Source organism: Rattus rattus, chromosome 1 (assembly GCF_011064425.1).
Source record: "Rattus rattus isolate New Zealand chromosome 1, Rrattus_CSIRO_v1, whole genome shotgun sequence".
In the NCBI taxonomy this organism is placed as follows: Eukaryota; Metazoa; Chordata; class Mammalia; order Rodentia; family Muridae; genus Rattus; species Rattus rattus.
Window position 1 is genome coordinate 321,522 of NC_046154.1, and position 26,923 is coordinate 348,444.

At 46.3% G+C, this 26,923-nt stretch overlaps 2 protein-coding genes across 3 annotated transcripts in view; one reads left to right on the top strand and one right to left on the bottom strand.

Moving 5' to 3' along the window:
* The first annotated feature begins 384 nt into the window (after positions 1 to 384).
* On the top strand, positions 385 to 20,622 carry Xpa (XPA, DNA damage recognition and repair factor). The gene is made up of 6 exons (XM_032891143.1): positions 385 to 671; positions 4,382 to 4,492; positions 12,700 to 12,805; positions 13,909 to 14,074; positions 15,345 to 15,462; positions 20,427 to 20,622. Exons 1-6 carry the CDS (start codon positions 500 to 502, stop codon positions 20,573 to 20,575), a joined length of 822 nt encoding a protein of 273 aa, XP_032747034.1. The 5' UTR covers positions 385 to 499; the 3' UTR covers positions 20,576 to 20,622.
* A 2,224-nt stretch (positions 20,623 to 22,846) lies between these two features.
* Positions 22,847 to 26,923, bottom strand: part of Ncbp1 (nuclear cap binding protein subunit 1) — a 32,895-nt gene continuing 28,818 nt past the window's right edge. The window contains exons 18-21 of one of the 2 annotated variants that reach the window (XM_032891080.1): positions 26,396 to 26,510; positions 25,523 to 25,651; positions 24,964 to 25,077; positions 22,847 to 23,881 (exon numbers count right to left, since the gene is read on the bottom strand). In XM_032891080.1, the coding sequence (XP_032746971.1) occupies positions 23,768 to 23,881; positions 24,964 to 25,077; positions 25,523 to 25,651; positions 26,396 to 26,510 (472 nt within the window). In that variant the 3' untranslated portion in view covers positions 22,847 to 23,767. The remainder of the gene's footprint in view (positions 23,882 to 24,963; positions 25,078 to 25,522; positions 25,652 to 26,395; positions 26,511 to 26,923) is intronic. The other variant, XM_032891072.1, reaches the window with a different exon arrangement.

Consider the following 26,923-nt stretch of genomic DNA (forward strand, 5'->3'; position numbering starts at 1 on the left):
TGTTGTCATGGGGCTGCCTGTTTTTCCATGTGGTTTCGACTTTGGCTCTCTACCCATGCCCCGCAGCTGGGTTTGGAGCTCATACTGCGTCCCACTTCTCTCTGTTGTCTTCCTGTTTTCTCATGCTTTTTAGCTGTCACACAGACATTCTTTCCTGATGCTCTTTTCCATGTTCTCTTTACTTTTGGACACAGGGTCTCATGTAGCTCAGGCTGGCCTGGAACATACTGTGTAGACAAGGATGACCTTAAAGTCCTGATCCTCCAACAATGCTTAGTCCAGGTTATGTGTCAACAAGTGCTTTACCATCTCTTCCGCCACCACTCCTCAACTGCGCAGGCGCAATGCCTCTCCCATCGTCTTTTCCGCCACTACTCCTAGACTGCGCATGCGCAATTCTTTTCTTTTCTTTCTTTTTTAAATGCCTGATAGTGGAGGTACTTGTGGCTGCTAGAAACTGTTAGTGATTCGCGTGCGCTGTTTACGGAGTGTGTTAGCGATGGCGACAGCGGAGGAGAAGCGGACGTCACCGGAGCCCGCGGCCGCGGAGAAGCCCGCGGAGCTGCCGGCCGCCGTACGCGCGAGCGTGGAGCGGAAGCGGCAGCGGGCGCTGATGCTGCGCCAGGCCCGGCTGGCGGCGCGGCCGTACCCCGCGGCGGCGGCCACCGGAGGTGGGGGCCCCCTACGGGCGCGCGCATAGCCTTCATCCCGCGGGTTTGGGACCACATCCCCAGCCTTCCCACTACGTCTTGGCAGCCGACTCCAGCTCGGTGTGCGGGAACAGCTGTGCATGCCCGTGTCTCCGCGGTCCCAGGCCATCCCTGTCGTGCCCTGTGCTTGGCACATCTATGGTGCAGAGCTTTCAGTCTTGCAGCCATTAAACAAGCCTGCACCACAGTCTCCCACTCCAGCACCCAGTAGAACTGCCCCAGACCCAGTCTTTTACATGGGCCGCGCCTGCTTTCCAGCGCAAAGTAGATTAACACCCGCAGAGCCCCGCACTTTGGAGTTGACACGGCTTGGTAACCTTGTTTTACTTAGTGGCATATGCCCTGGGTTCATTTTGGCTATACTTGGCATCTTAGGGTAGCCCCTGCCTTGCTGTTTTCCCGCTTTTTAATGCCCGTCGTGCTTTCGGCTGCTGGCATTTCTCTTGGGAGTAATTCACCTGAGTTATTTCTACAAAAGTAATTTACTTTTTTATCCCTTTCTCACGACTCCACATAGTGTGTGTGTGTGTGTGTGTGTGTGTGTGTGTGTGTGTGTGTGTGTGTGTGTGTGTGTGTGTGTGTGTAGTACTTGTTTTGGCAGTATGTTAATAAATAATAATACTAAATAATGCGTATGTTTTATGGCAGTTTGTACTTTTAGACTTGCCATTGAATTTGATTTGTTACTCTTGACCAGCAGAGCTGGCTTGTAGCTAACTTAGATTTGAGTCTTTCAAAACCACTTGAAAGTCCTCATACACCATTTTGTAACGTAAAAAGTAATTTCCATTATCTTTGTTGGTTATAGTGCAGATCTCGTAAGTCCGTATTGCAGCCTCGGTTTCTCATTATCCATATACAGATAGACACTGTTAGATACACGTCTCACCACTGTCCTTCTACCTGCTGGGAACATCTAAAGCCATGAGAGTTTCTACAACTTCAAACAGCCTGGCAAGTAGGGAGACAGAATCGTTCAGTTCCACACGAGGAGTCCAGCACATCGGGAAAACTAGAAGAGCAGAAGTAGTCTGTTGCTGAGACAGATTGTAACCAGAGCTGCTGGGGAGGCTGAGGCAGGGGGATCCTGAGTTCAAGAACTGCCTGGGCTAGAGTTCCAGGTCAGCCTGAGCAAGTTAGGGAGGCCTCGACTCTAAAAACCAGACAGAGGGCTGTGGATGTAGCTCACTGGTCGAATGCTTGCCTGGTGTGCTCAAGACCCTGGGCTGGAAAAAGAAAAGTAGCCTAGGGCTGGAGAGATGACTCAGCGGTTAAGAGCACTGATTTCACTTCCAGAGGTCCAGAGTTCAACTCCCTGCAACCACATGGTGGCTCACAACCATCTGTAATGGGATCTGGTGCCCTCTTCTGGTGTATCTGAAGACAGTTACAGTGTACTCATATGAATAAAATAAATCTTTAAAAAAAAAAAAAAGAAGAAGAAAAGAAAAGTAGCCTAAGTTAGGCAAGGTTGGTCAGTCCACCTGGTAAGTTTTGTTGCCCTTGGAAACAAGGGAGTTCCCTTATTTTAGGGAGTTCTGGTATCTTGTTTGAGTACCCCGCCCCTCATTTCACTCACCACCCTGGGGAGAAAGGGGTTTCTCCTTCAGATTATATACTGAGTGAGTTTCCCCTTCAGTTTGCTGTCGTGGGAAATCATTTCTGTTCTTTGCTTCTGCAGCTAGATCCTCAGACAATTCCCAGCTAGGCTCACCCCATGCTCGCTTTCAGTTCTGGTTATTCTGATTCTCTTAAAGTGTTTTTTTTTTTTTTTTTTTTTTGACAAGTGTCTAGTATAAAATCCTCGGAGTAAAGACTAGTTATTGCTACTCTCCTTTCTCCTCAACGTTGTGGTCCCTGTCTTCCCAAGCCTCATGTAGAAAAGAGTTTACAGAGCGGGACTGGAACCATCCTCAGGAACGCTTAAGGCTTTCCTTTGGCTGCTATCTAGAAACTTGGGATTTGGTGTGTTTCCACTATTCCCAACCTGGTGGTTTACTGTAGCTATATTGTAAGTAGAAATGTGATATGTGCCCTATACCTGGGTAGCTCTCTGGAAGTTAGGCATTTGGGGCCTGAGTATGGGGACAGAAGCTACCATATTGCAACTCCTTTTGCCCGGTGTATCTTTTTACTTGACTTTTCATTTGTATTTAAAATCCTTTGCAAATGATTAGTGAATGTAAGTAGGGAGATTAACTGCAACCAGGGAAGCAGTTTTGGAAACACTGTTATATATCCAGTCCGATCAAAGTCCCTAGTCTGCAGTTAGCATTTGAAGTTGGGCAGGCAGGAACTGAACCCACAGCCTGTGAGCTCTGACTAGATAGCATCAGATTGGAAGTAGAGGGCCCCTGGCTGGAATTCACTGGAGAAATGCTAGAGGTGTAGGTTTGTGTTGAATAGTGTTGAGTGGTTTGTCTTGTTTGTAATTGGAGCTAAGCCTCTGATGTGCTGCGAGCTTTGGGGTTTGGTGTGGATTTGTGTAGGTTGATGTCATTATGCAGGTGAGGGCTGGCACAAGTTAGGTCAAGGCCATGATTGGACGGTAAAAATTAAGGCTGGGACAAAGTTTTTGTAAGGCGGGAGAGAAGGGGAAGGAGGGAGAATCAAGATGGAGATGGAGAAGGATGAACCAGATTCGGGTGGTCTTGAATTGCCAAGGTAGCTGGGATGGATAGGTGGGCAGTTTACATCCTTATCAACTGGTTGTCAGTTTATTGTGTGGATGCATTGTGGATTGAGAATTTAACATATAAATCTCATTGTTGGGTTGCAGTTTGTTGAGTCTTGATTTTAACAGGTTGTTGGGAGTTTATACATAACTATTAGGGGACAGATGTTAGGAATGTAAATAGAACAGTGGCAGAGAGTTATGAGAGGGTAGCGGCTGCTGGGACCAGGGGGTGGATGCTGGGAATGTGAACAGAGTCCACAGAAAGAGAGCCTCGAGATAGGCAGTCTCTATGTGAAACTGGCGTGGCAACGACCTGCTTGGGTCAGTGAGTACTTGGGGGCAACATGGAACCCCTGAGATAAATTAGCACTAGTTCCTATGGCCCCACGGAGTCGGAACTAGGGAGAGTAAGACCACAAGAGTACACCCAGAAACCGGTTTTGCCTTTTTTTATTTTTACCACAACAGATTTGTTGTAGTTGTAGGAGAGCTCTTCAAAGGCCTCGTTTCTTTTTTTTTTTTTTTTTTTCGGCGCTGGGGGCCGAACCCAGGGCCTTGCGCTTCCTAGGCAAGCGCTCTACCCCCGAGCTAAATCCCCAACCCTGCCCCGTTTCTTAATATACAGTCAAGTCCGTCTCACCAGCTTCAGCCCAGGGCTCTACACTGTCTTTGGTTTTTGTTGTAGTGGGTGTGGCAGCCTCAGAAGGTTTTTCTTTGACTATGGTAGGCTCTTGTGGCTATTTGCAAACACGCTCACATAGCCTTTGAGGGAGTGGCATTTTGCTTCTTTCTAAGGTGTAGGTTTTGCTAGTTTGTTTCTTTGTTTGTTTGTTTTTTGTTAGTTTTGTTTACTTGCCTTGCTGCACCAGCTGGGATGGACCGACAGGACAGTTTGAACGAGGTGGTAACATTGTTATCCTTTTCTTGTTCCCCAACAGGGGGATCTTTGGGCTCTCCTGGTTCATCTGGTGACTCCTTTATCTGCTTTCTGTAGGTGTGACCAGCATAAAAGCAGCTCCCAAAGTGATTGACACCAAAGGTGGCTTCATTTTAGAAGAGGAGGAAGAAGAGAAACACAAGATTGGAGATGTTGTTCATGAACCAGGTAAAGCATTTAAGTGTTTCCACAAAGGAAGTATGGACATCTGTTTCCAATATAAGGGAACAATACAACTACCTATGTATATATACCTATGTACCTCATACATACACACATACATACATATATATTTATCAGTTTATAATGATAATTTTTATGTATGCTCCCTTATTTTTATGTATGTCCCATACAAGAACAAATTTGCTTACACATGCAATTTCTTGGACATTTAATATTAGGAAGCACTACAAAACAGGTTTAGGCAGATTTACAATTTCAACTCTCATCACGAATATAGGAGAGGGCTGACTTCCTCACATTCTGGCAACAGTTTTCCTGTCAGTCTTTCCGGTAGCGAGCCCCTAGTTGAATGGCATCTACTGGATACTAATGCTGTTAAACATTCTTATGAGTATTTGTTGCCCACTTTAAATTTTGGGGCAGTAGTTATTAAAAACTTCCATATAATTTTACATTAAATTATGTAACAGTGGTACAAAACTATATAAACTCTAGGTACAGGTTTCCTGTTAGTTTTAGCATATAAATGGTTTGTTACTCATTTTCTCTTAGCTGAGGGTATCTTTACATTGGCCTGATGATGTATCTTTGAAGATTTTTTTTTGTTTTAATTTTAGCAACGTCCAATTAAATTGCCTTCCTTTTGTAAGAAAAAGAATATTTTATATTTGATATGTACAGTGTTACTCCCGTTCTCTGAATGTATTTGTATTCTGGGTTTGCTAATATGTAGTTTGTTTTTTGTTTTGCCTCCAAGACAGGGTTTCTCTGTGTGGCCCTGACTGTCCAGAAACTCTGTAGCTCTGTAGACCAGGCTGTCCTTGAACTCACAGAGATCTACCTGCTTCTGCCTCCCAAGCACTGGGATTAAAGGAGTGCTACCAGTCCTGGCTGTTCACATGTAGTTTTATTTTATTTTTTTTAAAGATTTATATATTTATTATATACAAGTACACTGTAGCTGTCTTCAGACACACCAGAAGAGGGCATCAGATCTCATTATAGATGGTTGTGAGCCACTATGTACTTGCTGGGAATTGAACTCAGGACCTCTGGAAGAGCAATCAGTGCTCTTAACCACTGAGCCATCTCTCCAGCCCCAACATGTAGTTTTAAATGATGTGCTTCATGATGAAATTCCTAAGGGCTTTATTTTTTTCAGGTACTTCTTCATTTGTTACTGATAACGACATTGCGTTTATTAAATATACTCGGTGAGGTCAACAGGAAGCCAAACCCCAGGCATGTGGAAATGATTCCTCGGTTTGTGTACGTGGGGCAGACAGACATTTGCTGCTGTGTCACAGGCAGGAGGAGCTGAGATATGGATGGAATAGTCTGTTAGAGTGTTTTCATGAGCTGGGCAGGGAGAGGAAAGCAGGACGATTGCTTCACTTCAGGGGTTTCACACTAGACTGGTGAGCTCTGGTGCATGCACCTTTAGTCCCAGCAGGTGGTGAACATAGTGAGTTCCAAACCAACCAGAGCAACCAAGTGGGACTGTGTCTCAAAGGAAGAAGGAAAAGAGACAGAGGACAGACAGACAGACAGACAGACCGACCAGACTAGTAAAATACAGTGGAGCACTGTTCGAATTTCATTTTTGTTGTGGCGACAAGCACCCTGACAAGTGAGGGAGGAAAGCGCTCATTCGTTGTAGAAGCCCAGACTGCAGTCGGCCACTGAGGGCCTTTAAGGCAGGAACTTGAGCAGCCCTCACACACCCAAGTGAGCAGCACACCGAGCGAGTGCAAAGCTGAGAGAGACAAATGCACCCGTGCCTGCTGGACACTCAGCCAGCCCTCTCTGCTCTTACACCGTCCAGGTCTCCCAGCCTGGGAACGGTGCTGCTCAGAGACAGGCCCACGGGCCAACCTGATCTTGACAGCTTCTCAGGCCAGGCTCTTGCCTCTGCTGATTTTAGGTTGCAGCAAACTGACAACTAAAACTTAGCATCACAAAACCTGTCTTAAAAAAAGAAAAGAAAAAGTAACTAAAAAATAAAAATAAAAAAAAAAGTCAGGAAGTAAACAGTACCCGTGAAACAAAACTTAAAACATGCTTTTATTTAGGGCTGGAATAGAAGGAGGGCTGTGAATCTGCTACATGGGGTTAACAGGCCAGGGTACATGACTCATGCATCCATGTTCTCTCAGCTGATGTGCTCACACCGTGGAGAAGATAAAGGTTTGTCTGAGATCTGGAAGTGCTGGAGCTGGAGAAACGCAGTGTAGCCTTTAGCTGTGGGATAAGAAGTGTGCCCAGCACGTTTAGCAACAGCACCACTGGCACGTCTACATGCTGAGGCCTAAAGGGACGGAACATGTATGTTCATATTAGACGTCACATGTCAAGAGGGCATAGAGGCAGGCTTGTATTCTCCAAGACAGAGTGGCCTGAGTCTTGAACTTGACACACGAGAGACAGTTGTCAAAACTGGCCGACTTAACTGAGGAGTCCATCCAGCAGCATGCGAGGGTCCTCTCGGTCCGGAGAGCACACAGTGTGGGGGTTTCCTTTGGGGAGTAGAGTTCGAGACTGTGAGTAGCAGTTCCACAGAGGGGAGTGTCAGTCCCGTGTGATAGCGGTGTGCCTGTGCGTGTTTACCTCTGGACACTTGTGGAATGCCGTTACATAGACCGTGTGGGCCTCCAAGGGGTCTGCAGAGGCTTCCCAGCTACACTGACGGCTGCCTCGTCCTGCAAAGCCTCAGGGGAGACTGATGGGAAGACGAGGCAGGAGGGGAGAAAGAAAGAGAAGCAAGGCCACCTCACCGTGTCCTGTGGGAATAGCCCTGTGTTAGGAGGGAGCACATGACCTTTGTCATGGGATGCAAAAGGGATGCAGGGACCTTCGTGTCCCTGTGAATTTCTGGCTGTGGAAACTGTCTCAGTTAGGTTTTTCATTGCGGTGACTCGTGCCTGACAGGAGCAACCAAGTGAGGAAAGTTCTCCTGGCCACGGTTCAGATGGTGCCAGTCCACCATGCTGGGGAAGGCCTGGCAGTGGGTTTGTCATTGAGTGTGTGGCAGCTGCCAGCCAGGAGGCAGCGAGAGCTCTTCCAGAGGTGCTGCCGGGCCGTGACCCTCATGGCCTGCACCCTAGGGTTCTACTTCCTCCATGTAGACTCTGCCTCCTAACGGTTCTATAGCCTCGCCAGACAGTGCCACTCCCCTCGGATCAAGTGTTCCAACACGTGAGCCCGTGGAGACATTCGAAACAACGAGACTCCTGCGACTGTTTTGGACTCCTAAATCTACAAAGGCTCTGCTCTAATTTAACCTTTAACCGGGTTTTACTTTAACTTACTGGTTGAGAGTCTGCCTTGCCACCTCGATTAAAGCATGCTTAGGGCGTTGTTATAGTGAAAATAGAGTTTGGTTCCGGTGCTATCGTGAAACGATTCACGTCACAAGCTTCAGGCTCTGCCAGGGAAGGGGCTGCCTCTCGTTGAATCTGAAGAAACTGGGCCTGCATGCAGACTTTGAAAATCACTGTCTTTGGATTTTGGTTTTATTCTTGTAAACAGCTTGAGTAAGAGCCCTTGTCTTAGCCTTTTCAGAGATGTGAACAACCCGTGTCCACGTCAGCTAGAGGGTAAAATGCAAGCATTACTCCTTGGCCAGTCCTGTCCAGTTGGAGACTTGCACTGTCCCCTCACAGACTAGAAGCGCTGGCCATGTTAGTAATTTTAGGGCTCCACAGGTACGGGTTGTAACCTGCCGTGGGAGTGCCTCTGTCCTTACTGCATAGGGAACCAACATCCGGGAGGTCCTGGGTAGTGGGCGACAGATGTTGTTGTTGAAGGCGGTAGTCCTGGGACATGCTGTCTGGAACTGGGTGGCCTGTTAGGACACACGGCCACAGACAGCATGTGAGTGTTCTGAATGGAGGCTGTGCAGTGTCTTAGGAACACACCACAGTGATAAAGAATGGTAAGGAATCTTTTAAAAAAAATCATTGAAAAATAGAGACCCCAGTAAATGGATAAGGAGAACAGAGGCTGAGTGGTCAGTGTGGACAGGAGGATAGAGATGGGGATCTCAGGTGTGAACTGGAGGGTAGAGATGGGGATCTCAGGTGTGAACTGGAGGGTAGAGATGGGGATCTCTGGTGTGAACAGGAGAATAGAGATGGGGGATCTCAGATTGAACAGAAGGATAGAGATGGGGATCTCAGGTGTGAACTGGAGGATAGAGATGGGGATCTCTGGTGTGAACAGGAGAATAGAGATGGGGGATCTCAGATGTGAACAGAAGGATAGAGATGGGGATCTCAGGTGTGAACGGGAGGATAGAGATGGGGATCTCAGATGTGAACAGGAGGATAGAGATGGGGATCTCAGGTGTGAACTGGAGGGTAGAGATGGGGATCTCTGGTGTGAACAGGAGAATAGAGATGGGGGATCTCAGATTGAACAGAAGGATAGAGATGGGGATCTCAGGTGTGAACTGGAGGGTAGAGATGGGGATCTCTGGTGTGAACAGGAGAATAGAGATGGGGGATCTCAGATTGAACAGAAGGATAGAGAGGGGGATCTCAGGTGTGAACTGGAGGGTAGAGATGGGGATCTCTGGTGTGAACAGGAGAATAGAGATGGGGGATCTCAGATGTGAACAGAAGGATAGAGATGGGGATCTCAGGTGTGAACGGGAGGATAGAGATGGGGATCTCAGATGTGAACAGAAGGATAGAGATGGGGATCTCAGGTGTGAACAGGGGGGTAGAACTGGAGATCTCAGGTGTGAACGGGAGGATAGAGATGGGGATCTCAGGTGTGAACAGGGGGGTAGAACTGGAGATCTCAGGTGTGAACGGGAGGATAGAGATGGGGATCTCAGGTGTGAATGGGAGGATAGAGATGGGGATCTCAAATGTGAACAGGAGGATAGAGATGGGAAATCTCATTTCAGGGCTTTTGAATAACAACGTGATATAGCCATCTAATGGCACATCTGATCATTTTCTCTTCATCCTAGAACATATTTTGAAGATACCAACAGCCTTGTTCTAAACTATTTTGTTCTCTTTTTTATAGCTGTGCCCTGTTTTATGAAGAACCCCTTCTTTTAAGAGCTTGGAGACTAGCGGCTTTAGAAGTGGTGGGATCGTGACAGACCATGCTTTTGAGTTAGCTAAGGAAGGCAGTGCCCAAAGTATTTCCTACTGTGGCAGTTCTCAGAGCCAGGGCTGGGCAGTAGCAGTCATCCTGAGGCCTCTCTGGTGGGACTTACACCTGCCCGAGGACCATTAGAGGATTAAAGGTCCTTAGCTAGGCATTGAAGTCTATAAGAGAATCCAGCTTCACCTTGCCAGGGGCAGTTCTGTGTGGGGTGCTGAGGGGTGCAGGGCTCAGTGATTCTCCCTTAAGAAGTTTATAATCCAGGAGGTGACACGATAAAGCAGAGGCTTTTGCTCTGTTGACATGGTGGAATGAAAGAAAAATAATGTCCCATCTGAGTGAATTTTGTATTGACTCTCCTAACATTGCCTTGTTCTCTATTGCTTTAACTGCTTAATGTGTTGATGGCCTCTCTCTCTCTGTAAGTAGGTCTCCTCTCCAAAGTCCTGGGACCAGTCTCTTTTGTACTTTCAACAGCACCATAATTGGACAACAAAAGCCCCCAAAGATATCCATATTCTAATTGTCTTAGAGCCTATATATATTACTTTACTTAAAGGAGACTTTGCAGACAGGATTAAAGTTAAAGACCTTGAAATGGGGAGGGGGCTGGGCCTGCAGAGGAAGCAGCGAAGACGTAGTAAACTGTTCCTGGTGCTGAAGATGGGAGCTGAGGGAGGCAGCCTCTAGGAATTTGAAGCGTCCCCTGGAATGAACACAGCCCTGCAGACTACTTGAACTTGACCCACTGGGTCTCACTGGTGGGATGACAGATATAAGGCCAGCATTTACTTGCTGGTTGCCTGATGTGGCCAGTGAGAATTATTCAACTCTAAAAAACCAGGCTGGGGTAGAGGGGTCTTAGCAAGACTGAGTCTGAGATAAGTTTACTCCAAGCACTCAGACCTTTTATACCTTTATCAGAATCTAATGGTAATTTCCAGGATCATCAATATGACGGTAGTTTCCAGGATGCACTGATGTTTGCAAGCTATACAGGATTGTGATGGCTATACCCAGCTGTCAACTTGACTGTATCTGGAATGAACTACAATCCAGAAATGGAGGGCTCTCCTGTGACCCAGGTCTTGAGGCTGGAAGACATAGGCTTTTTGCTCTGGATTTTTAAAAACATTTTATTATTTTCATTATGTGCATTAGTGTTTTCCCTGCATGTATGTCCGTGAGAGTGTCGGATCATGGAGTTGTAAGCTGCCATGTCAGTGCTGGGAATTGGACTCTGGTCCTCTTAACCGCTGAGCCATCGCTTCAGTACCTGATGTGGATCTTAGGGCACAGTGACCATGAAAAGCTTAGGCCCAGGCAAGGTAGAATACGCTTTTAGTCCCAGGATGGAATTTCCCTCTGAGACTAAGGACAGTCCCTGAGGGCAGGTGTGTGGCAAGGGGTGTCCCTGCATGAGGCTCGGAAAGGCCAGTGCTGTACCTCATGCTGGCAGCCTGATTGGTCATGTATGAGAGTCACCAGGCGGCACTGGTTTTGAAGATACGAAGGGGTCATGGAGAGCAGCTGAGGCTTGGCACTATGAGAGGCCAGGAGAGGCCATTGCTGAAGGTGCAGCCCAGTTGTAGCAGAAGACAGCTGCATTTTGGAGATGCCAGTACCATGGAATGACCACCAAGAACAGCAGCAGCAGAAGCTATGGTCCAGAAACTATGATGGTGAAGCCCAAGGGGTTAGAGATGACAGAGCAGAGGGATACCTGCCTAGACAGCTGCTAACAGGGAGTGCAACTAGCCCAAGAGAAGGGAGTTTGGCACAGCCAACAAAGAGGAAAGGAGCTGGCGATCTAAAGAGCATTTTGACCTCAGACACAGAGATGCAGAACTTAGAGTTTGCCCAGCCGGGTTTCAGTCTTCTTTCTTCCAGTGTTTCCTCACTGTGTCCCCCTCCTCTGTGTTTGGGAATGGTAATGTGTTTCCTGTGCCATGGTCTGTTGGAAGGATGTGATCTGCTTTTTGATTGTGATTTTATAAAAGATTTAAATTAAAGAAGCATGAATCTCAGAAGAGACTTTGGACTTTGGATTTTTAAATGTTGTTGAGGCCGTTATAGACCATGTCAATAGTTGGGACTTTTGAAATTGGGCTAAATGCGTTTTGTGTTATCTTATGGCTACAGGCCGATGGAAGCCAGGGAGTGGGATGTAGTGGTTTGAATAGGTTTGGCTCCCATAGAATCCTGTGTTTGAATGCTTGACCCACAGGGAGTGGCACATTCAGGAGGTGGCCTTGTTGAAGTAGATGTGGCCCAGTTGGAGGAGGTGTGTCACTATGGGGTGGGCTTTGAGGTCTCCTATGCTCAAGTTCCGTCCAATGTGGAAATCCAGTCTCCTGCTGCCTTTGGATCAAGATGTCAGACCCTCAGATCGTTTTCTAGCACTATGTCTGCTTGGACGCTGCCCGGCTTCCCACCATGATGATAATGCAGTAAACTTTATCGCTGGACTGTCTCGACCCTCCAGCTTCCAATAATGATACAGACTTATGTTTATTCATGAGCGCTTGGGCCTTATAACTTAGGCTTGTTCCCAACTTGCTCATAGAACCTAATTAGCTTGTTTATTCTAATCGATGTTCTGCAACATGGCCTGTTATCTTTATTAAACAGTCAGAAGGTGGTGGAGAAGAATTTTTACAGGCACTGAAGACAGGTGATACTTTATAAAAATAATACCAAAGTCCACATGGTACTCGGCACTCTGCTGGTACAGAAATCAATGTTTGAATAAACAAAGACAGTCTTTACATATTACACAAGAAGGTTATTCCAACAACCTCTGAAACTGTAAGCCAGACCCAATTAAATGTTTTCCTTTTAAGAGTTGCCTGGGTCATGGTGTCTCTTCACAGCAATAGAACCCTAAGACAATTACCGTTTTACCTTTTTTCCTCCTAGAAAATTGTTTTCCATAAACCTAAGATTAATCACTTTCCCCCCCAATAGTCATTTGTGTCAGGCATAAGATCTATGACAATAAGCCAATAAGATAGAGAAATTCCTGTTGCTCTAGTCCTCCGAAAGAGTAAAGAATCCCCTTCCTCTTGCAGGGCCCGTCATGGAGTTTGATTACACCATCTGTGAAGAGTGTGGGAAAGAGTTCATGGACTCATATCTTATGAACCACTTCGATTTGCCAACATGCGATAGCTGCAGGTGCTTGCTTTAAACTGCTGTTTGTTTTTGTGGAGCTAGAGACTGAGCCACGGCTCACCTCATACTGAGCCACGGCTCACCTCATACTGAGCAGTCCCTGCCGATGCGACTTTGCAGTCTTCCTGTCTCTGCCTCCCGAGTGGTGATTTCTGGGTCTCTGCCCTTGTACCTTCCCATTCCCAAGCTTGCACCACTAGACTTTCTTCTCTCTAGGGAATTTTAGTCAAAACCATTAAAATGGTTTTTAATTCCATTTCAAATATGTCTTCACCATGGCTGCAGGTCCCCAGTTGCCCCACTACCTCTCCCCAGCCTCACCATCATGTACTGCGGGTGTGCGTACTGTCTCCTGTTCACCTGCACAGCAGCCTGTGTGTGTATGCTTCTCTGCTTAGGAGCTGCTGCTCTGAGCTCTGCTTACCAGTGTCCTCAGCAGAGGCTTCTTCTGGTGACCCTACTGCCAGGAAGTCCCTGTCCCTTCACTGTGCTTTACGATTAGAGCACTTTCCCTGTCATTATGTGGACTGTCTTCTGACTAGAGCAGAGCTTCATTAAACAAGGCCCTATTTTATCCACTAAATCATGGCTGTCTTATCACCTTGAACAGCCTGACATTAAGGTGACAGATGAAGGAAAAGAAATAACTAAAAGTTCATGGCCTTCTGTAAACTCTGGAGCCACCCAAACCCAGCTGTTTGGGAAATGGGACCTTGGGACACTTATTTCTTGCCCATCTTTCTGGATCAGGGTCTGTGTACCCCAGGCTGGCCTTGAACTTGTAGTTGGTTCACTCTCTTCAGCCTCTCGAGTGCTGGGATGATGGCATGAGCCCCTACTTCTGGTGTCCCTGTAACTCATTTCTATTTTCTTTCTTAATTAACCCCTTTTTTTCCATTGTGTCTTACCTTATTTCAAGTTTTTTTCTGAAATAAGAGGGACTTTAAGAAGATTCTTAATGGTGAGTTTTTATGACTTTGAACATGAGAACCAAAGGCAGGGAAGTCTGTTTCCATTTTTGGGTGTGCAGGCCTTGTGGGTGCCCGGCTGTCTGAAAACTCAGCTTAACTGAAGTAATTTATATAATCTTCTTAATCTCTTTCCAGAGATGCTGATGATAAACACAAGCTTATAACCAAAACAGAAGCCAAGCAAGAGTACCTTCTGAAGGACTGTGATTTAGAGAAAAGAGAGCCAGCGCTCAGGTTCATTGTGAAGAAGAACCCTCGCCATTCACAGTGGGGCGATATGAAGCTCTACTTAAAGCTACAGGTGTCTAGTAAGCTGGCCGCGGGGATGTCCAGCTTTAGTGAACTTCCAGCATAACCGACTAGCTGTAACTAACGCTGGCTTTGCTCACACAGTAGAGGATCCTTGTCTTGTTTACATCTTTACCCCTGTCACAGCTAATGACTGCCCAGAACACTGTTTCCTCCTCTCGCCTTTGCTGTGGTAACTTCGGCATACGCATATTGCTAGTGGAGGATGCTGGGAGAATAATTGGTCTCTAAAAAGGTTTAGAAAAGGGGCTGGAGAGATGGCTTAGCAGTTAAGAGCACTGTACTGCTCTTCCAGAGGTCCTGAGTTCAATTCCCAGCAACCACATGGTGGATTACAGCCATCTATTCTGGTGTGTTTGGAGACAGCTACGGTGTGCTCATATCAGAAAATAAAGATATAATTAAAAAAGAAAGGTTTAGAAAAGCTCAGGCTTCATTTCATCTTCTGTTACCAAACAAGGAAGGCTCTTAAGGCGATCCCCAGCTCGGTTATTTCACGGATGCTCGGGAATATACGCTTTCCAGCTGCAGTGTCCCAGTAACTGGCACAGCTCAGGGCAGATCTCAGCCCCTGCTGTGAGCACGTTACATGTGAGCCACGGCAGAGACCGACTGACCATGTGCTCCAGTGCCTGGGCCTACTGCGTGGAATCACATGTGTCCTCCCACAGCTACTCCAGAATGGCTTAAATATTATAACATTTGTACCATTATATGAAAATATGTAGAGACATTGCTCTAGAGCTGTTTGTATAGGGATATACTAGAGGTTTCCTCATCTGTACATAAAATTAAACCACTCATAGAAACATACACTGAATTTCATTAAATATTATTAATGAAAAAGTTCATCATTTATCTTAAGTACCAAAATAAGTAAAAAACGATGCTAATTAAAGCAGCCCAGGTTTTCTTAACACTTAGTGCTTAACGAAGTGCACAACAGTGGGCTTTATTTCAGCCTCAAGTACCCTGTCCATGCAGCACAGCAGGGCAGTGTCAGGGCTCAGCCTGCTGGCATTCCCTGCCCCTCTTGACATCAGGAATGATTTTACCTGCTCTCTCTCACTGAGTCTTTTATTCATTTATGTTTTCTGTACTAGTATTTCAACTCCTTCTGAGCCCTAAAGGGGATCCTGTTAAATTCCAGGTTTCTGCTCCTGATGTGACTTAATGCCCTCTGTGAGCTCGATAGTTAGGACTTGATAGTTAGGACTGAGCCACTCTGAATCCCAGCTGACAGGCTCTTACCTGTGTTGTAGGTTGTAAAGCGGGCTCTTGAAGTTTGGGGTAGTCAGGAAGCTCTGGAAGATGCAAAGGAAGTGAGGCAGGAAAACCGAGAAAAAATGAAGCAGAAGAAGTTTGATAAAAAAGTAAAAGGTGAGTGGTCGGATTTCCTGTGCTTGTCTCACCACGGAGCACCAAGCATCCAGTCCGTCCTGTTTCTAGACCTGGGTGTGCCTTTTCTATAGATAAGGAGACTGGGCTGGAACTCTGGCCTCAGTGCCTTGGTGTGTGAGGCTCGGTTCAAACCTCACAGTACTTCATTGCTAAAGGCCATTGTTTTCATGTGAGTCATTGTGCAGCAGTGGTGCCGGGTGGGGAGGTGGGGTGGGGATGGTGGGGTCAGGCATCTGTCAGGATGTGTGGTCTGCAGTGTTTAAGACAGCAGTGACATACAATAACAAGATCCCCAACAGCCACCTCTCTGCTTGCTTGGAACAAAACCATGAACTATGTAGCCATTGGATTCAGTAGCTAGAAGGAATGACCAGTATCAGTCAGTCTGAATGCTTTTATTTAAATGAGAAAACCAGAAGGATGAGGGGCTTCTCCACATGTCGGGACAGTTGTCAGGTTCTCTTCCCGAGTCTTCATCTGCGCTATACATATACATATACATATACATATACATATACATATACATATACATATACATATACATATAGTCATTCTTCCATCTGTGCCTCTGTCTCCATACAAACTCTCCACTCCCTGGTGATTCTGTCTCTGTTTCCGTTGTTCACGTGTGTATCCATGAGTGAACCATGAGTCTGTCCATCCATGCACACATCTAGTTTTACCATGTGCCAAGCACTGTGCTAACCAGGGTGCTGGATTGAGTGTGAGGGAGGAGGAGACACTAACCCAGAGTGTGCTGGGATGGAGCCACACCAGGGTGAACACAGGCTGTGGTGAGAACACTCAGGGCTGTAAACACAGTGCCCAGAGAAGAGTCTTCAGGAAGTAGCCACACAGGCCCTTCACATGGTGGCTGTGTAGAGTCCCCGTGTGCTGCACATTGTGTCTGGGTAATACGCATCCTGTATATAGGCTGTGTCATACATTTACTTGATCCATTTCATAACCGTATTCTAGCCATATTAATTTTTCTTAGGATTTTACAATTTAGAAGAGATTTTGTGGGTGAATGGGATAGCCCACACGCTTAAACAAAAAGGGAGTGGTCCTTGGCTCAAAAAAAAAAAAACAAAAACAAAAACAAAAAACAAAAACAAACCAACAAAAAACCCCAAAACCCCACAACAAAACCCATCTCCCAAACCTAGCTAAACAATAACAGCAAAAAGCCAACCAATCAGGCAAGCCCTTCTCCATGTGCAGACTCTAACATTCTAAAACAAAACTGGCAGCACTGTTGGACACAAAAGTGCATCCAGACAGTCTCACCGAAACCCCTCTGCACAAGCGACCTCATTCCTGAGCAGGCAGGGAGCCCACACGGAAGACTTAGCAGACTACCACAGGAGAGTATTTCATTAATTTGTCCAGGCCGCCACTCAGCTGTGCCCAGCATTCCGATGTCAGCAAAGACTCACTGACAAGTTCCTCCTCTGGACCTGGCCTTTCTCTAATTTCTCCTAATGCTTAGCACTAGCCCCTCCCTCTAACAGCAGAGTTGCTATGATGACAGAGCAGCGCAAAGGCATATTAAAGAAGGGGTGTGAAAGGCAGGCTCCAGATTACCTATCTACTCTGTGCAGGTGTGTGCACACGTGTGCGTGTGTGCCTGCCCTGTGTGCACATGCACACATCTGTCTTGCCTTTGTAATAGGATCTCCTTTCACTGAACCGAAAGCTGGCCTTTTGGCTAGGGTGGCTGGCCTGTGAGCTGTGCTCCCCTTCCGTCCGCCAGGGCTGAGGTTACAGCTAGCTGTGCTCCACACTGTTTGGATTGGCTTATTCTCCCCCTTTTTAAAAAAACTTTTTTGGTGCAGTTTTGGTGCGGGGCAGGGGTGTTCAAACTCAGTTCCTTATCCTGGCACTTTTACTCTCTGAGCTGGTGGGGTCTTCTCAGGTCATGGTATTGCAAGCCATCGCTGTAGCTCAGGTCCAGGGTTTTAACTACTACTAGACATAACCGGACCCTTCCCTCAGACGATATTCTGATGTTGATGACGTCATGTAATGGCAACTGAATTCTAAACTTGTCTAGAATAACATTACGAGATACACTTAATTTCTTGCCTTTCTATATGACTATTAGGACATCTACATCTTTTTTTTTTTTTTTTCTTTTCTTTTTTTCGGGGCTGGGGACTGAACCCAGGGCCTTGCGCTTCCTAGGCAAGCGCTCTACCACTGAGCTAAATCCCCAACCCCAGACATCTACATCTTAATACAAGTTTTTCTCAACTTTCAAAATATGAACTGAGTTGTTTACTTTTGATCACTGTAGTAGCCCAAACTACCACATAACAAACTTCATGGATTTTCCTTATGCCTGTTCCAGTCGACACTGAGTTTCTTGAGGATTTCTTTGAGTTCATTTGTTATTTGGGTGAAACATGCTTTTCAAGAAAATGTTTGAAGTGGTTGCACGAGTGCCTGCCTGCCATTATCTGCTGTTCTGGGTGGTCCGCGCGTGCCCCTCACCCCTCGGGGTGCTCAGTGTGCAGAGGTCAGTGTGACGCCGAGTTTACCTGTGGCGCTTGTTGATTCGCTCACTCTCGTTCTTGGTGGATATGTTCCTGTCCTGACTAGGCCAGAGGGCTGAGTGGAGTAGACTGTAGAGTAGAAACCAGGCTGACTGTACAGTTTGCTCAGAACAGAGAGGAGTCAAAGCAAGTCTAAAGGCTTTTTAGTTGGAAAGAACTGGAGAATTGGAACAATGGCTTCCTCTTGATGCACAGCGAAGCCTTCTTTATGGGAAGGTAAGCAATTACATTCACCTGCTCTCAACATTTTTTTTTTTTTTTTTTTAATGGTAGCAGTTATAACGTGGAGTTTGCTACAGAAAAGGATGCGACTACTGGGAAGTGTGCACAGACAAGGTTCCACATCACCGAGCCAGAGGGTAACTGGATTTCCAAGGGCATGTCACCCAGTAGCAGACAAGAACCCTGAACCGGTGCAGTGCACAGAACACTTGGTTTGCAGGCTTTCTTGCCTCAAATTAGGTGGGAGTGTGGGTGTTTCTTTTATGTTACATGCGCTTAGTTCTAGTTTTTCTGCTAAAAGGCTAGTCAGCAGACTTCATTAGTATGAATGCCCCCATCTCTGCAAGGGGCAGGTAAGGACATCATCCCATTTTGAGGTCCCTTCTGAATTTCTAGACAGTGCACACTGTTCTGTGGATATGTTGTGGACCTTCTCTGAGGAATCTGTGGTGTTTAAGTCCATCCTGTTTAGTGTCTTTTTCTGTAATGTTTCCTCCAGGTGACAAGGACCACCTGCACCACCTGCTTTGCTATCCAGCGTGTAGGTGTTGGGTCTCTCTCACCTAGCTCTGCAGTAGGTTTACCTCAGAAGCAGCAGCGCTCGGCTCCTCTGCCTGCTGTCTCTCTTGCAACCTGTAGTTACTGAAAACAGGCTTTGAAGTGCTATTGAGTCTTCACTGCAAAGCATTTTGGGGGAATCTCCCTGGCTGGGCATTCTAAGCAGTTTCTCAGGCTCTCAAGCAAGATGACTACTCGTTCCCAGGAGGGAGTCTCTGGGCAGCAGCTGTCTGCTGCCAACAGGACGAGGAGGCAGTGGTATCCCACCTCCCTGGGGCTCCAGTTCTGTGCAGCATCCTGGCTTCTCTCCGCCAGCTATGCTAGACTTGTCTCCTGTCTCACTGTCATATACTCTAACACGTGTAGCTCAGACTCCACAGAGGACAGTTGACTGCTACTGTCCTGAGTGTTGTGGAACCAACAAATCTTCTTTAAAAGATTTTTTGGGGCCAGTGAGATGGCTCAGTGGGTAAATGTGTAATTCCCTGACTCTGGTTCCCCAAAGAACCCACTTGGTGGCAGGAGAGAACATACTGCTGCCAAGTTGTCATCTGACTTCTACCACGTGCACCATTGCGATCCACGAGGCACATGTGTACATACACTTTCCCCCCAAGTGTTGGCATTTGGCCATTTCCAACCTTTCACACTTGCATATACTTTATTAACCATGAGTGATTTGCCAAGACCGATTCCTTCAAACCTTTTTGTTTCTGAGAACTTTTCTCTGTAACTAACAGCTAATCATAACTGAGACACTTGCGCTGGGTTATCACCTTTAATGTGGCCCCTCAGCCCTCCTCTTGCCTCTGGGCTGCTCAGCACCTTGTTTCTGCTCCATGAGACTCAGGCTGATTGTGAGAGGAATACATTTTACTGAAGCCCTTCCTTTCTGTACACAGTGTACACAGTAGCACCCTTTTCACTCCATGGTTCTTGTATATGCAGACGTCTTAGCTGAGCCAGGTTTTTGTGGCATACAAATAGGGGTTATTTGTTTGCATTGCAAAACCTTCCCTTGGGCTCTACTCTTGTTTTCTTGGACTTGTAACAATTTTCCTGCCTCTGCCCCCCAAGTGCTGGATTATAGATGTCCATCTCTGTGCCTGTTTTATTTTAAAATAGGAACTATATAGCTGGAATGTGCTATGTAGACCAGGCTGGCCTCCAATTCACAGAGGGTCACCTGCATCTGCCTGCCAGGTGCTGAGACTAAAGGCGTGGGCTCTCATGCCTGGCCTTTGTTTTGGTTTGTAGAGCATCAGTTGGACTGGCCTGTGGATTCTTCTCAGGTCATGGGAGTGCAAGCTCCTTCTGGCACTCTTTATTTGGATGCTCACATTGTCCCAGCTTTGGCCATTGGCCAGCAGGGTCCTTTAAAGCTGGTTCCTGTCTTTTCCTAAAGCCCTTTTTATTTGGAAGACTTTCAGAATTGAACTTCATGCTTGACAACGTAATAAACAATTATTTGTACAGACGAAGCAGGTCTGCCAAGTGTGTAACCAGCTGTTAGAATGAAAGAAAACCATTATATACACAAGTATCAATGAAAGCCTCATTGGACTTATTCTGCATTAGGCTGAAAAGCTTCCCCTTCCCCCTTAGAACTGCGGCGAGCAGTAAGAAGCAGTGTATGGAAAAGAGAAACAACTGCTCACCAACATGAATATGGACCGGAGGAACATTTAGAAGAGGACATGTACCGCAAGACTTGTACCTTGTGTGGCCACGAACTGACATATGAAAAAATGTGACTTTTAAAACAAATTTATAGTCAAATAAAGACCTTGTTCAAAAGTTCCACAATGCGTTCCACAATGCAGTCTCCATAGAAACAACACATAACAATGTGTTGGAATGGTTGTGTATAAGGTCTGCCTGAGAGCACAATGTTGGGTCTGTGGGAGGCCGGTGGTACAGCCAGACTGAAAACTGGCAGGTCATTTCATACACTAACCAAAAGCAAAGGACCTAAGGTGATAGACTTTAAAAAAGGTGCACACGTACACCTGCACATACATGTAGAGTGATGATGGGAACAGTTGCCCTGTGGGGAATAGGGAGCCCTAGGTTGGCACAGAGGGAAAGGCTTCAGGGTAAGGTTGACGGGGTGAACAGGTCTGACGTATACTGCTGTAAAGTCTTCAGGCAGTGGCAAAAGCGAAAGGTTTACAGCAACAAGCACCCAGTAATAGCAGGAGCAGAGGGTGAACTCAGGAGCCTGTGCCCAAGGCCCCATTCTACAGAACCTTCACACAGCAGTTTGGAAATGCTGTGTTAAAAGGAAAAAATGGTTACTTTCAAAGCTGAGTATCTGATTATTTCATCTAAAGCATTTATCATGTAAGTAGTCTATCTGCCTTAAACGTCTCACGTAGCTGGGGAGGGATAACAGTGCTTCCATGCTTACTTAGAGGTAGGAAGTCAGTCAGCAGTCGCACTTCCCCATAGGCATCTGCCGCAGTTTAGCTAACTAGAGTTTTCTTCACCCCCATCAAAGTGTTACTGGAGAGTACAGGAGATTCAGGGCTACAGAGGAACCCTGCTGGACAGAGGTGGGAACCGAGAGAAAGGGAAGACTATCTACACGTTTCTGTAGACTGTAGCTCAAGTGGAGCTAACGAGCTGAAGTCAGAAAGCACTGCCAGTGCCCATGCTGCTTTGGGACGAGGACAGGAGCCATTCCTAACCAGTATGCACCGTGTTTAAGCAGCGGCAAGGAGGAGGCATACACCTCCTTTAGCCAAGGAGCTACACAAGACTTTGACAAACCCCTCAGATGCACTAAGTGGGAAGCTTGATCAGTTCACGTTTCCTATCAGCTGCTGTGCACTGTACCTGGAGAGAGGCCAAACTCAAAACAAGCCAATCCCAAGAGACGTGGGGCCATCATTACTAATCTTTAGAAACACTCAGCAAAAACTGATCCTGAATGGGCAGCAGGACATCTTTACAGAGAGAAGTTTCTAGCCTGAGGACCAGAGTAACTAGGGGTTCAGGCTGCCGCTCAGCACTACTGTGTGGTAGGGATAACCCATTCCTGAGATACATGGATTTAACTTCCTTGCTGGGGACCTCAGACAAGTTTTCCTGGGGTGTGAGTCTGTCTGAAGTGAGCACAGCCATCTGTCAGGAGCCGGTTAGGAGGACTTACTAAGGTACGGCAGTGCAGCAGCGGTATTGAGTGAACAGTTGCTGTCAAGGCCCCCAGTGAGACCCGCTCTGCTGCATGCTTGTTCTCTAGCTGCGTTTACGTGCCCAAGTTTACATGTCCAAGTTTACATGTGTGCGTTTACGTGTGCGTTTACAGGCACAGCACACCTTTCACCTAGGTGTGCGCGGTCCCCAGGGAAGCAGTGCATGTCTACTTGGTTAAGGAGCATCAGCACGACTCCCAGCGCCCACGAGGCATGCATGTGTGCAGGGATGAGCCACCCTGTCTATGGGAGCAGCTGCTGCCTGCTTTTCCCTTTGTCTTCGTAGGGTTTCTTCCTCTGTTTACTTTTTCCAGATGGCTGACTAGGATAGAGCAGGGGCACATTAATGCACAGTTTCCAGAACCCCCCACTACACAGGAGGATCAAAAGAAAGGAGGAAAAGTGCAAACTCCTAGCATGCAGACCAAGAATAACCAAACTCTACTGTGCCCCAGGAAAGGATACAGTTATCAGTGCCTTCAATGGTTAATTCTTCAGACTGGAGCCATTTCAAATCAATTAGAACATGAGCAATGTTAAATGGGAAGGAGGAACAGGGTAAAAAATAGGATATTTAGCTAAGAACCAGATTTTGTCTTTCTGAAGTATCTCCCATCTACTGAACTACTGAATTTAAATGATTAAATGATACACCTACTTTAAATGTGGTATTTAAAAAGCCTAGGAATTCTCATTATTAAGAAATTAAATTCTACGGCCATTGAAATGTATGGTAACTAAATACACACATATACAGACAATGTATACTTGATAGGGTATAGCACATACAAAAAGATAGCAAATGCACAAAATTACTACCAGTAATTATAATATTATTAGTGGATTTCTCTAAGGTTTAATAAGAAATTTAAAAATCCTAGAAAGCTGGAATGTCAGATAATTGCTTATGCATTATTTTACAAAACACTCATTTTGCTTCAGCCCAACAGACTCAGGGATCACAGAGACGAGCCCCAAGTCACTGAATTCCAAGTCCACGTCAGCTCATTTATCAGTCACTCCATGTCGGTCTGTGATAGTCCGGGATCTTGGGCAAACTGTTTTTGGAGGTGCAAGGCACGACCAGATGCTTTTCAACAATGGCCGACAAACCTGCCATCACCCGAGGGGTAGAAAAACTGCTGCCATCTTCAGTATACTTTGAGATCGCAGTTTAAAATACCTTTCAGGATTTCTGGGTGGCTTATACTTAGACAAATTTGGGAATTAGTACTAATAATCCTTTATACTAACAAGCGGTATCATAAGAATACCACTTAAGAAAAGTATCTGCAGAAGACAGCTTCCGGTGGAGACTAAGTACACCTTCAGTAAGAAAAGATGATAAATCATGACTCCCAACGTTTAAAAAACACAACTGCAGTTTATTCCAGCCATGTTTCCCAGGAGCAGAGAAAAGCTACACTCCCCGGGGATAGCCTGTCGGTTGTATCTACTATTTTGCAAGCCTGACCTTGCATTTCGAACACCTCAAACCTCTTGTTCTGTGCACTAAGGAGAAAAAGTATCAAATCTATCCCATATGTACAACTCTACAGTCACCATAACATCACTGTCATCGAGTAACACTTGCCCTTCAGGGCAACTAAGGGTCGGTCAGCTCATGTTCCTCGCACTCCTCCCCCATTTCCTTTAGGAAGTGAAAGGCTACTACAGGAAAGCAAACATTCAAACCATCAAAATTCAGACAAGTTATTTCAAGATAATAAAAAGGGGAAAACGTGACTGTTAGGCCTGCAGAGCACAGAACTGTTGGAACACAGCCAGGATGTGAGGATCTAACTCTGCCGTGAAGAGCAGGTTCTCCAGGGTCACCATGTACTGCTGGATTATCTGGTGATGCTGCAGACATAGAAAAGAGGCTTCAGTCAGGAAACTGAATGCAAGCAACCTTGCAGAACCTGTCCCTCGTAGCCTACCCATGTGAACACTTCTAGAAGGCTCAGCATGGTCACACTGCAGTGGAAGGAGTAGAGACATACAGTAATGTAAACCCAAGCCCAGTTCTTACAGCCTTGGTGCAGGAGCTACCCTGACAGCACGTCTGCAAAGTCGGGGCAGTGCAGTTTCAGAGTCAGCCTGTCTAGGGAGCCAAAGCATCAGCAAATGGGCCTCTCTCTGAGGACTGAACACACTAAGACATTTCTATAGGACTAGGGGCTCTCAGTTACCTCTTAAATGGGCTAATAACCACAAATGCCCGGGAGACATTTGGAGGCTTGAAGAACTGAACTTTAAGAATAATTACTTCTGCATTACTCACTTTCCTGGAACAAAGGTGGACTTAGGGAGTTAATGAACTAAAGAGGAAAAATGAACTTCGGTCCCTTGCACATCAGTAAATCTAGCTGAAAGCAGTTTACTTTGCTCATGTAGACACACTTTACCACAGGAACACAGATTTTAAAGTGACATTATAAATCTGATTACTGTTAAGCTAGCAGGCTTTTGTTCCCTCTCTACATTTCTTTCCCTAGCACAGAGAATGGCAACCCAAAGTGTGATTGATGGAAAGCAATTGCTTAAGTATTTGGAAGAACAGGAGTGGCAGCAAATGCACATAAACTAAGGGGCCTACAAGAGCTACATAACCTCCATAGCTTTATTGGGTCTATTTTTTTCTTAAAGATTTATTTATGTGGGTACATTGTCGCCCTCTTCAAACACACCAGAAGAGGGCGCCAGATCCCATTACAGATGGTTGTGAGCCACCATGTGCTTGCTGGGATTTGAACTCAGGACCTCTGGAAGAGGAGTCAGTGCTCTTAACCTCTGAGCCATCTCTCCAGCCCAGAACTATTTTTTTTAAACAGTGGTAATTCTGTGGTCTAGCCTGACAGACTAGTGTTTTACCACTGACTTTAACTGGAAAGCCCATGTGACTGAAACAGTGGTGCTGACTGACTATTCCAGGCCTCACAAACCTGTAGGAAGATCTGCTGCAGCCTCTCGATGCAGTTCTTATACCACGGGGTCAATATACTGGTCCCATCGGTTTCACAGCGCACCAAGTGTTCAGTCAAGATCATGATGAAACGCTGGAAAAGATGCACAAGGTGAAGAAGTATTAGAGGAGGAACAATAACTTCTCAACAAAGCCAGCAAAGGTCCTGCTGATCTACTGGACTGTGATGCATACTCCTGACTTTCAGGACTCCCCCAAAAACTGTCTACTTAGCAAGGGAGAGAGTTAATGTTAAATCCCTTAGTGTCTTGTAGAAGTACAACCTGGCCTCTGTTCTAAGAAAACAGCATGTTAATAGCAATCTACCATTAATACCATTCAGACCGTTCACAGGAAGAAAGTAGTCACCAACCATAAGGTATACGTGAGATAGACATTTAGATGAACAGACAGCCTCCAAGTTGTGACACTCTTCTTCTGCAAAGTTCTGTATTTTTAATATTTTGTGATTAAAAGCAGTAACTTTTCAAACTAAGAGAATGGGTGCCCTTAACATTTCACAGTCCCAGCCGACTCACCTGGAAGATGACGAGGAAAAGGTTCTTTTGCTCGCTCTGAGCAGACTCCACTTTCTCCTGCAGCCTTTCGATTTGCTCCTCCAGGGCACCGTCCTTCCTGTCGCTGCCCCGGTCATCATCATCACTGCGCTGCAAAACAAGCCAGTGTGTGACATCTAGCACAGAAGAGGAGCCATCAACACCAGGTTCTGCTCTGTGGCCCAGGCTGGCCTTGAGTTATGTCTGATCTTCCTGCCTCCACCTCCCTACAGCTGATTTTGGGGGTGATGGATGGGTGGTGCTAGGACTTACACCCAGGAGCTCAGACACACCGAGTCCTGCCCTAGCCCTGGGGAGGATTTTGTACTGAAGGGCTTTTATTTCCAGAACGATAGCTCTGGGGAAACCTGGAGGTGGTAGTGCTGGCAGCAGCAGTGGGGTGAAGCCTCCCTGGTGTCACTGCCATGGCCAGCTCAGGCATGGACTTATCTACAATGGTGGGTCTACTCAACACCAGTAATGAAGACCGCTCACTGCTCTGAGCTGGAGCATCAGCCAGCTCCCAGCCTTCCTCTAAACACAGTCTTTGTTACCATGGGGATGCTCTGTCCAGGTGGGAGTGAGACTGACTTGTCCCACCCCTCCACCCAGCTGCTACAGCTGTATCCCTTCTCCTCTGTTCCAGACTTAGAGATAAGTAAGTTTTCTTCTAGAAAGCCAACCTAGAGGTGGCAAACCAGGGAGACATAGTTTGTGGTCAACATCAGTGTCATAGCATGTGACAGTTTTGTGTAACTTGGAATTAAAAAATAAATAAACTACTGTCACGGCAATGGGCTCGACTACCCTGCAGATTCTGTCCCAGTGTAAGCATTCAATCAGCACGCGACTTACTCGTTTGTGCTGCCTTGCTAGTTTCTCTTTAGCTTCTTCCAGCTCTTTCTGGATCTTCAGAACATGCTTGTTCATCTTACGAATTGTAGAGTGCAAAATTTCCCACACAAACAACCTTAGAGTAATGCAGCATTTGGTTAATGTATGTCATCTACTATAGAAAAAATATCTGCACTATTTCAGACTGGCATTCCCAGGGCTGACAGGGCCGTCTGTCCTCTGGGGAGAAGTAGGCGTCCTTTTTCCAGCAACGCTTAGTTCAGCACTGTGGTGAGTTAGGACAGCACCCATCTCCATGCACTGCAGTCAGGTGGGCTCCCACCTGACTAATAAAACTCCTATCATGTGAGTTCTGAGGACCAAACCCAGGGATCTCAGACCACTAGGCTTGACAGCAAGACCCCTGACCCACTGAGCCATTCTGTTGGTCCTGAAAAAGCTTTTGATCATATGTCACTTCAGAACTCATGTATGCTCTGCAATAGCAGGTGTAGTGGAGAAGTTAAGACTGCCTCAGACTTCATTTTA